Below are 10,733 nucleotides of genomic sequence, written 5' to 3'. Positions count from 1 at the left end.
AATTGTCCCTGCCCCCCCCAAAGAAGGCACCAGCGGGATGCCGGCATCCTTGGCCGTGACGGGGAGGGTGAGCTGTACGAGGGCAAAAAAATCAACGACCTCTCTGGCCTTGGCCGAGAGAACTAACGGGGGGAGCGATGCCAGGCTACAGAGGCGGGGCAGTGAGCAGCTTACGGAGAAGAGAGCCTGGTGAGCCTGGACAAAAAGCTGCTTGGGGCAGGATGGAGGGTCCGCCTGGGCTTCGTTGCAGAAAAGAGAGGCCATTCAGGCAACCGCTTGTGCCGTGAGACTTTGCACGTTGCCTTCGTGCCACACAACAACCTGTGGGATGCCCTGGAGGGTTGCTAACCCACCTTCCTCTCCCAGCTCCCACAGACAAGTACACTGGAAGACCCTCCTGCTGGAAGCAACCCTCTTTATTGTCCGCCAGGCGGTGGGGTTTCGCCCCGGGGAGCGCTCTCCCCTCCTCCGCTCCCAGCTCGAGAGCTGCAAGAGGGCAGCGCCGACTCCCCAGCCTCTCCTCCCCGCTGCGGGACTCGGAGCGCCGGGACCCTTCAGGCCGGTCCTGCCCTGCCGGTGGCTCTTCTCAGAGGCGCTGAGGAGAGACGGAGAAAAGCTTCGAGGGCCGGGTCCAGAGAGGGAGGCCGAGGAACGCCGCCTGCCCCCTCCAGCCCCGCGCCCCTGGCCGCGCGCCTGGCCCGCGGGAGCCCCGAAGCCCGCTGACGGTCTCTGCGGCTCTGCGGAGGCCCCTCGCGTCCCAGCCGGCGGCGGGGAACCCGCCGGGCTGAGCCGCTGTGCGAGGCCGGGGCAGAGACCTGTGGCTGCAGAGGCTGGCTGGGAGGAGGCAGGGGCTGCGGGCTCTGAGGAGCTGGAGCCCAGCACCGGCTCCCGCCGGAGACGCGGAGCCGCCCGCGGGCGTCGGGTGCCAGCCGGAGCCCTCGCCGGCGCAGCCGGCCGCTTGCCCTGGAGCGGGAGGGATGTCTGGTGGAGGGCCCGGGGCCCCGGTTGCCCGAGGGGCTGCTGGCAGGGGGACGCGGGCCGTTGCAGGAGAGGCTTACCAGAGCAGGAGCTCCTCTGCAGCCTCCCTCGGGTCTTCCATAGCTCCGCTCTTGCGCCCGCCTTCCTACGGGGCCTCCCTTCTCTTCTCCAGCAGCCTCCGCACCCGGATGCCCCGCACGGGACGGCAGCTGCAGCAGCAGAGGACGACGCTCTCGCTTGGGCTGTCGAGCTGCCCGCCTCCGCCTGCCCCCAGCCCCCTTCCCCTTGGTCTCCGGGGGAGCCTGAGCCCGCGGCCGGCCGCTGGGCTGCAGGGGGACGGCGGGAGTCGGGGCCTCTTCCCCGTCATTCCCTGCCAGCAGCAGCCAGGGGACGGACGGAGAACCAAAGCCCAGGGGCAGACAGCCTGCAGCCCGGGTCCCTCAGACGGCCCGCTGCCGCTTCGCTCGCACGGGCCCTTGGGGGAGCTGGCACACGCTTACCTGCTCAGTGACTCGTCCGGAGCAGCTGCCTCTGCCGCCTTCTCCGGGGGGTGAGGGATGAGAAGCTGCTGCTGCTTCCACTCCACCGGTGCCACCTGAGCGCCCGGCCCGCCACCCCCTACGGAGAGCCGTCCTCTGGGCGTCAGCGGCACCTGCATTGGCATGAGACGAAGATGGGACCCCGGCCCGAGCCCACTCCAACCCGCAGCACCGCGGGAGGCGGCGAGGCAAAGACCTCGCCCGTCATCCAGCCCCCTGGCCACCCACCGGCCGTTCTGAAGCCAGGCTAGAGCACCGTCCCCAGTCAGGGACGCCGCTGGTGTGGCTGCAGGTCCTGAGCGCAGCCGTGTGCTCAGCACAGCCGTCGCTGCCACCTCAGAGCGGGGCCAGGGCCCGGCCCGCTCCCCCCGTGGCCCCTGCACCTCGCGCTCGGCTCCCTGCAGGCAGCACAAGGCAGGGAGGGGACTGTGCTGGGCACGGCAGGAGCTCCCAGTGCAAACGCCATGCTGCCTGCAGCTTGTAACCCACCATCCCTGCCCACCGCCCTGCTCGCTGCCCTTCCACGAGCAGGCACCCCAGGAGGGTGTGTTTCACGGCATTTCACACCACGGCTCCCGGGGAGCGGGAGAGCCCCTTCCTGCCGCTGCTCTGCCTCGCCCGTGGCCTTTGGGGAAACAATGCCCCGGCTCTGGCAAGGAAGCTCCCGGGGGTGGGCACGGTCTTCCCTCCCAGAAAAAGCGCCTACCGAACTTGCTGCGTTCTCGCCAGCCTTCCCCTTCCTCGCCAGCTCCACGAGCCGCAGGGAGGATGCGCCGTTCTTCCAGCAGCTTCCGCGTGTCAGCCTGCGTTTTCAGCTACGGGGCAAGCAAATCCACAGGACGCGTCTTAGGTGGAGGTGCAGAGCCAGGAGCTGTCACGCGCCGGCGCGGCAGGCCTCCCAGCGGGGCCTGCCCAAGCTCAGGACAGTTTCCCCTGCAGCCTTCTGTCTCCAAGGAATTCAGCAGGAAAGGCGTCAGCCCTTGGCCTTGAAGCCCAGGGGAAGGCGGCTTTCCCTGCGGTGGCCTTGGAAGGAGTCCTCATCCTCAAGGGAGGAGAGAGAGGCTCAGAACGTGCCGGTCCTTCTCCCGGAGGGAAGCTTCCAGGTCAAGCACAGAGAGGGCAAAAGGGTCTGCAACGGCCCCCCGTGGGCAGAGAAAGGTTAGGTTTTGGAGTGCTTGAAACATACCCGGGCCCTCTCTGCCTCATTCCTCTCCCTGCGAGCCTGGTACTCTGCCCACTTGCGCTCCTCCTCCCTTTCTCTCTGGAGCCGCTCCTCAGCCAGCGATGCCCGCAGATTCCTTTCATCCCGCTGCATACACAGGTAGCAGACTTCCTGCCGGCACGCAACGGTGAGAGCGACGTCAATGAGGGAAATGTCCAGAATCAGCACGCGTCGAATGACGCAGGCATGCTGCCCGCAGGGGGTACCTGTCCTGCTCTCCGGTGACCCTCACAGACGGGGGGTCGACTTTGGGGCCGGGCCGTAGCAGACCGCTTGCTCTTCCCGTCTCCCTTCCTTGAAGAGCTCTCCTCGCGCACTGCCGGCAGTCTGCAAGCACGCGAGAGGGGGAGTTTCGGCTATGGCTTGTGCTCGCCAGCGCGCTGCCGCACGCATGGACCGTCCCTCATCTCTGCTCTGTCCCAAGGAGAAGCTGCGACCCGAGCTGCGGCGGCAGCCCCCAGAAGCAGAGCTGAGGTGCCCACGCGCAGACCCCGTCCAGAGGAACCCTCTCCCTTGCCAGCCCCCGAGCCCTGCCCTCCTCTGACCAAAAGAAGAGGCTCCCTTGCAGCTACGCAGAATGAGAGAAGTCAACCGTAGCCTTCTGCTGTGAGCGTCTGCAGGCAGGTCCCAACAGGGCTGCACGCTGGCAGCGGGGGCAGGAGAGCAGCCCCTGCTAAAACCTGCTTTCTGCTCACTGCCCCGCAAGGAGAGGGCAGTTTGCCAGGACACGTGTCGCGATGGGTTTGGAGGTCACCAAGACCCTCTGACCAAAGGCAGGCTCTCGCTGCCCCAAGGAGCAGAGCCCTGGGGTTGCCTCCTCCACCTCCCCACCAGCCTCACCGGAGGGAAGGCTCTTTTGCCCCGGCAGCCTCGCCCAGGTCTCCTTCGACCGTCACCCGAGGCAGTCTGGCCGGAGAGAGACGTTCGCGCGAGAGCAGCTGGCGCTTCTCGGTGAAAGGCCCTGTAAGAAGGTGACAAAAAGGCTCTTCAGAGCAGCCCCTTGGTGACCCTGTGACCAGGCAGGGACCAAGCCTCTCTGCGTGCCGGTGGGGAAGGGGGCTGGCAGAGAGGGACGGGGACGCTCCTGGACACCAATCTGAGCCTGGGGCTTTCTCCCTCGGAACCTTGCCCAGACTGTCACTGATGTGGCCTGACAGTGCTCCCGCTGGTCTTCCTTTCTCCCTGCATTTCACAGGCGGGGAGGCGAGCCTCGGGCCTCTCCGCTGCCATCGTGGCCCCGGAGTGTCCCTTTGGGCACATCCAGCCCACGGGGGAGTTGTCAGCAGACCGGAGCTACGGGAGCCCAGTGCGGAAGGGGCCTAAGCAGTATCGAATGCAGCTGGAAGCGCTGGGCTGCCCTGCCATCTTGGTCCCTACCAAGGGCCTGCAGGGCTACGGTCACAGGAATCGGAGTCACAGGAGGGCGTCCTCCTGTACCAAGTACAGCCTTTTGGCCGTGGCTCTGAACCCCTTGCCCTTAGCAGAAGGCGCAACAGGGGAGGGTAGAGAGGTCTCGCAGGAGCCACCGCTCTCACAGTACCTGTTCGCTTAGCCTCTTCCTCCCTCCTCGCTTCTCCCTTCTTCTTCTTCTTCTCTGCCTGCCCCTTGGGAGTCTGAAGAGCCCCTTCCCCAGCAGCTCTTCCAGGTGCTACATAGAGCCCGATCCTGGAAGCGAGACGACAACGGCAGGCTGAGTCCAGGGTGCCACCTCCCAGGGCTGCAGGGCTTGGTGCCACCTTGCTTGCTGTGGGTTGGCACAGAAGGGGCAACCACTAGCCCATGGGTTAGTCACTAGCGCTGTGAATCCACCCATCTTCCAAGATAAGCAGGAGCAAGCGTGGAGTAATGGGGGATCCAGGCCTTGGGAAAGGTCTCCCTCCGGCTCCTTCCCGAGCAGCGGGCAAGCCCTGGCACTACCGGCCGACCCAAGAGAAGCTGAGAAGCTGCCGACGTGGTCAGCGGCCAAGGGCTGCAGAAGCAACCGTACTCACTTGGGAAACACGACGACATGGCCAGAAGCCGTCTGGGAAAGGGCGTCCTTTCTGCCCGATACGGCCGAACCCGTCATGCTTGAGCTCTGCGGGAGAGACAGCCCCGCGTGAGACCATTGCCAGGAAAGGAGCCCGTTGCCAACCGAGGCAGCCGGCCTTTGGGCCGCTAAGGCAGAAAGCTGCCCTCTGGCAGAGCTCCCCGTCCTCAGCGTTAAGCCCTCCTTACTGGAAGCAGGAGCTGCACAGCGAGCGCCCGCACCCCAGTCATAAAACGCCGCCTGGCTTTGTGCAAGGGCAAGAGGCAGCCGTCTCAAGCAGGAGACGAGTCAGACCCACAGGAGAAGCCACTGCCAGCGGCCTTTCAGGGCGTTTCCCAAGAACCCACGGCAGTGCTGGCGGAGCGAGACACTCACGCCGAGGAGAGATTTCAGCAGGCGGCCGGTGCTCTCCAGGCTGCAAACAAAGTCTGCCGAAAATTGCATTTTGACTTTGTTCTTCCGGAAGCGCAGGCAGCCCATGTCCTTGAAGATGAAGTCCACATCCTGCTTCTTTGCCAGGGTGTAAGACAGAAAAAGCAGGGTCTCTTCAACGCAGCGCTGCACCGTGTCCCGAGGAATGCGGGTGTCCAAGGATACCGAGGTGTAATTCAACAGAACAATGGAAAGAGCACCTAGGAAAACACAAGCGAGGAGCAAAGTAGCTTTGCTGGAGTGGAGGACAGTCAAGTAGGCGCAAAGCTGTGCTACAGAGCTTCTCTAGAATAGTCCTCCGGTGCCGCCCAAAAGCGAGATGTTTGTAGCCCGTTCCCGTCCCCAGCTCAAAGCACTCTCCGGGCTGAGAGGCAACACTGGAGAGAAGAGACTCCCTGAAAACACAGAGGTCCGAGGGCCTGGTGCCCCACACCGCTCGCGCCACACCACATCCTCCCTGCTGCCCGCCGGCACCTGCAGCTGTGCCAGCTGCCTTGAGCGGAAATGACGGTCAATGCAGCCATCGGGGCGCAAACAGTGCAGAGGGGGACCTTTTCAGGAGCTGCGGCTTGGCAGCCGGCGGAAGGCGGGGGGCTGTCTTTGCTCGTGAGGAGCTCGGGCTGATCTCAGGCCTTTCTCAAGGAGCCCTAGGCTCCTCTCAGTCCCCCGGCAGCAGCGGTTCCGCAGGCACCCCGACGGCCTCACAAGGGGAGGCCATCCCGTTCATCCGCCTGCTTACCAGGAAGAGTTTCTTTCTCGTATTGGAGCCCGTGAACCCATGCAAAGTTCTCCGACAGCTGGAAGATGGGCTTCAGCGTGTGGAGGAGATCAGAGGCCCCCGTGGACAAATAGTGTTTAATAAGGCAGAAGGTGCCCAGTCCAGGTATTGTGACGCCCTGAAAAGAGAGACAAAAGGAGGAACAGGGCTCAGGATTTCTGCAATGGGACACGGCCTCTGCGAGCAAGGCGATGGGCTGTTGCGCCTCGGCTTATGGGGAAGGGGCCGGATGGCAGCAGCCTGACAAGCTTTGGAGATGGTCTCACCCTCTTTCACCTCCCTCAAGAAATGCTCCAGAGCAGAGAAACGCCCTCGGCTAGGGAGGACCCCCCAGGGGCTTTCCAGCAAGTAGGGAAAGCCTGGAGAAATGGCTCAGGCTGAATGCTGGGCTGCCCACGCTGGCAGTGGGCAATGAGCAAGCTGCAGGCAGTTTGGATCGGTTCCTTCTGCTGCAGCTGGGCTCTTCTTGTTGTCCTGCGCGTCAGAGCAGCGGGGCCAGTGGCACGCCTGTGATCAGCAGGGTACCTCCGGGATGTTTCTTGTGCTTTAGCAGGTGGCTTGCAAGTTGAGGACTCCTGGAACGGGCAGGGTAGGAGGGGATGAGGAGATGGCAAAGCCCACCTTGTTCAGCGCAAGCTGCCGGAGGATGTACTGGGATACGCCATTCCAAATTCTCACAATCTCTGGAAAGCAAGAGAATGGGAGGTTCATGCTCCACGTCAGCCCAAGGCACAGAGGCGGCGGGTGCCAGTGTCCTGGGATACACCCTCCCCAGGATGAACTCCAGCACCAGAGGGGAGCCCCCCCCTACAGCAGCGCTCATCAGACAGCGCCCGATGGCCTCACCATCCTCCGAGAGGTTCATGAGGGTTGGAATCATGAGGCGGCCACGACACAGGATGGGAGCGCTCCTGGCCTCCATCTGGCTCCGGCCCTCCTCCGTCCTTCACCAAGCAGCCGTCCCACACCGGTTCGCCGCCTCCAGTTGCCTTCTGCTCCTCGCGGTGAGGTGTCTCCTCGCGAGCAAAGCAGCAGCCAGCACCTTGCTCCTGAAGGCCTCGCAGCCGAGTGTGGGCTGGCGCGGGCAGCAGCGCTGGTCAGCGGGAGGTGTCTCTAGGTCACAACCGGCCCCATCGCCACCTCACTGCGCGTGTCACAAGCGGGGGGCACGTCACGCACCAGCAGCTCGGCCCCTCCAGGGCGTTTGGGTTCAAGTGACTGATCATCTCTCCCCTGGGGCCAACCCACCCCCAGGGCAGCCCCTAATTCCTGGGCTGCCAGACTCCAGGAGAGGGAGGATCAAGCCCTGCCCTTGCCACAGAGGAGCCTCTTTTTATCCTCTGGCTTTATGTGATATCTGTCACGCCTTGCAGGGACGAGGCCAGCCAGAGAGATGGCAGCCCCTGCCTGGCTCTCTGAGGACAACGATTAATCCTGGGACCTGGGTACCTTCAGCCCCCGGCTCCCCTGGAGGAGGCAACGGCTGTTGTGGGAGATGTCTAAAAGTGTCTCCCATGCCTGGGCTCTGTCCCTCTCAAGCTGTTCCGTGTGAGCCTCGAAATCAGCCCAGAGACACTTCTCTTCTGCTGCTCCCCGGTGTTCATGAAATATGAACACTAATGACACAGAGACGTAGGAGGTGCCTTTCCGGCTCCCTTACGTCCGCCTCAGGCACAGGTCTCCGCCTGGGCTCTGGCTCTTGCTGTCCTTCTGGCATCCCGCAGGAGCTGCCCTCCCATGCTGGCAGCGGTCTGCGGACACGCAACAGGAGTCGTCTCCTCCTCAGCTTGCGCTCACCACAAGGTTACCCGTGCGTGCAGCAGAAGGCATGGCTGCTGGAGAACGGTGCGTGGCACACGGCGGTAGCCCCGAGCTGTGCTGCTCAGCTGTGGCCTCCTGCCGCGGGTGCTCAGCTGCAGGCCTTCCCCTCGGGACAGAGACCAACACTGACACTCCACAGGGCAGGCGCCGGGGGGTGGCCATCCCTTCTCTCCTGCCCCCTCCATGAGACACCGCTGGCTGGTCCAAAATGCTGTCCTAGGTTCCTAAGGGGGATTCTTGTTGGGAGAGAGGGCAAGAGAGAAAGCGATCTACTGTAGGAAGAAGTTCTGCCATTGGTGCTTCGCTTGTGCCTGCCACAAAGACAGCTTTTCCTTGAAAAAAAAAGCCTTCTCTCTCCCTAAAGCCCCAAGCCCTTTCTGCCCTTGGCCAAGAGAACCAACTGGAGGAGCAATGCCAGGCTACAGGGAGGGGTCAGTGAGCAGCCTGGGGAGAAGAGAGCCCGCACAAAGAGGTGCTTAGCACAGGACAGAGTGGGGAAGAGGTAGAAGCCTCCAAGCTCACTGTATTAGGTTTGTGTGGCAAGGTTTTGGCAAGAGTCGGGCTGCAGGCATTCTATGAGAAGGTGCCAAAAGCTGCCCCATGTCAAACAAAGACAGTTCCAGCCAGGCCCAAGACGGACCCCCCCGCTGGCCAAAACTGAGCCCACCAGCAACGTTGGTAGCTCCTCTGTGATAACATGCTCAAGAAGAGGTGAAAACTGCACAGCAGCAGTCAGAAGAGACAAGGGAGCACATTTTCTGTCAGGACCCATGGCCCCACAGGGGATCCACGCTGGAGCAGTCCGCTCCTGAAGGACTGCACCCCATGGAAGGGACCCACGCCAGAGCAGTTCCTGAAGAACTGCGGCCCGTGGGAAGGACCCGCATTGGAGAAGTTTGAGAAGGACTGTCTCCCGTGGGAAGGACCACATGCTGGAGCAAAGGAAGAGAGGGAGAAGGGAGGAGCGGCAGAGATGAGGTGTTTTGAACTGATTGCGACCCCCATTCCCCACCTCCCTGTGCTGCTCGGGGTGGAGAAGGTAGAGAAGTCGGGAGTGAAGTTGAGCCCGGGATGAGAGGAAGGGTGGGGGGAAGGTGCTTTTAGATTTGTTCTTATTTCTTGTTATCCTACTCTCTTATTAACTGGCAATAAATTAAATTCATTTCCCCAAGTCGAGTCTGTTTTGCCCGTGATGGTAATTGCTGAGTGAGCTCCCTGTCCTTAATTCACAAGCCTTTGATCGTACTCTTCTCCCCGCTGTCCTTTTGAGGAGGGGGAGTGGTAGGGCGGCTTGGTGGGCACCTGGCAGCTAGCCAGGGTTAACCCACTGCATTCGCCTTTTCCATCGAGGCTGTCAGTGTAGCTTGGCCGAGAGGATTGTTGGGCAGGGGCAGGGTGGGAATGACACCCCCAGTGCCATCCTTGCACACAAAAAGAAGCCCCAGCCCTTGTTACCCCTGGGCTTCCTTTAGAGAAGAAGAGGCCATTCAAGTAAATATTTATGCCATGGTGCTTCCCACGATTGGCTTCATTCCATACAAGTACTTGTGGGATGGCGTGGGGGACTGCAAAGAGCAGGACAGCACACCGTGGCCTCTTCAAAGGTGTGCTTGGAGGAGTAGAATCATAGAAACATTTACTTTGGAAAAGACCTTCAATATCATCGAGTCCAACCATCGTCATCCATGCCCACTAAACTGTTATGGAGTACCCTGTCCACTCGCTTTTTGAATACCTCCAGGGATGGGGACTCAACCACTTCACTGGGCAGCCTATTCCAATGTGTGACAACCCTCCCAGTAAAGAAATTTTTCCTAATATCTAACCTAAATCTCCCTTGCCTCAACTTGAGGCCATTTCCTCTTGTCCTATCATCTCCAGCCACCTGACAGAAGAGACCAGCACCCACCTCGCTACAACTTCCCTTCAGGTAGTTGTAGAGAGCGATAAGGTCCCCCCTCAGCCTCCTCTTTTCTAGACTGGACAGCCCCAGTTCTCTCAGCCGCTCCTCATAAGACTTGTGCTCCAGGCCCCTCACCAACTTGGTTGCCCTCCTCTGAACACGCTCCAGCAACTCAATGTCTTTCCTGGAGCGAGGGGCCCAAAACTGAACACGGTACTCGAGGTGCGGCCTCACCAGTGCCGAGTACAGGGGAACAACCACCTCCCTGTTCCTGCTGGCCACACTATTTCTGATACAGGCCAGGATGCAGTTGGCCTTCTTGGGATTCCTCCGGGGACAGAGAAGGGCGGCACGGGCAGCTTCCCGAGCCAGCGCCCCGACGGAGGACCCTCGTCTGAGCGGGACGCACGAGGGCCGGGAAGGCACCTGGTGCGGACCCGTGCCGTCACCGCGCGTATCGCCCCGCTCTCGCACGCTCGCCTTCTTCCCCGCTCTTTTGCCAACGCTCTCGGAGACCGCTGCCTTCGGTCAGTCCCCCTCGCCGTAAGGTCCCTTCCGCTGCGACCGCCCGTCCGTCCCGACTCTGCGGGACACGGACCCTATCTGATGAAACCCAGCGCCGCTACAAGAACGGAGGGCTGACGGAGGGCGGGGGGGCTCCCCTCGGCTGCGTCCCCCGGGGAGCACGGCTTGCGGCCAAGGCTCCCTCCGCGTGCCCGGGTTCACGCCGGTGGGCAGGCTGCCGCTGGGACCCCCTCAGGTGGGGGCCAGCGCCCCCCGCCCCGGGCCCCGCCGCGCCTTCTGGAACCTTCCGGGGCTCCGAGACCCAGCCGCGGGCGGGCAGCAGCCTGCCGGCTTGGCAGCGGCGTGATTGGCGGGCAGTCCCCCGCCAGGGGCGCGTGATTGGTGGGCCGTCCCCCCCGGGGCGCATGATTGGCGGGCCGTCCCCGCCGGGGGCGGCGCTGGGGCTGGCCGGGGCAGAGGCGGAGGGAGCTGAGGGAAGGAGGGACGGGCAGCTGGTGTGAGGGGTG

At 62.8% G+C, this 10,733-nt stretch overlaps 1 protein-coding gene across 1 annotated transcript; it reads right to left on the bottom strand.

Annotated features, from left to right (window-relative positions):
• Positions 1-1,123: 1,123 nt before the first annotated feature.
• On the bottom strand, positions 1,124-6,900 carry CCDC81 (coiled-coil domain containing 81). Its single transcript, XM_041118592.1, has 11 exons — positions 6,825-6,900; positions 6,600-6,661; positions 5,940-6,096; positions 5,144-5,400; positions 4,731-4,816; positions 4,280-4,404; positions 3,580-3,700; positions 2,946-3,066; positions 2,704-2,850; positions 1,479-1,915; positions 1,124-1,187 (listed from the first exon to the last, which is right to left on the bottom strand). Exons 1-11 carry the CDS (start codon positions 6,898-6,900, stop codon positions 1,124-1,126), a joined length of 1,653 nt encoding a protein of 550 aa, XP_040974526.1.
• Positions 6,901-10,733: the final 3,833 nt, after the last annotated feature.

The sequence above is a fragment of the Aquila chrysaetos genome, chromosome 19, assembly GCF_900496995.4.
Source record: "Aquila chrysaetos chrysaetos chromosome 19, bAquChr1.4, whole genome shotgun sequence".
Taxonomy (NCBI): Eukaryota; Metazoa; Chordata; class Aves; order Accipitriformes; family Accipitridae; genus Aquila; species Aquila chrysaetos.
Note: the sequence above shows the minus strand (reverse complement) of the source record. Positions and strands in the feature narration are given on the sequence as shown.

Bases quoted from the DNA above. Each gene is read 5' to 3' on its own strand.
- CCDC81 (XM_041118592.1), bottom strand. From the start codon at position 6,900: ATGGAGGCCAGGAGCGCTCCCATCCTGTGTCGTGGCCGCCTCATGATT. The intron at 4,405-4,730 runs GTGAGTACGGTT...TCTCGCTTCCAG, and splicing joins CATGTCGTCGTGTTTCCCAA to GATCGGGCTCTATGTAGCAC. The intron at 1,916-2,703 runs GTATGTTTCAAG...TGCTGCCTGCAG, and splicing joins ATGAGGCAGAGAGGGCCCGG to GGAGCCGAGCGCGAGGTGCA.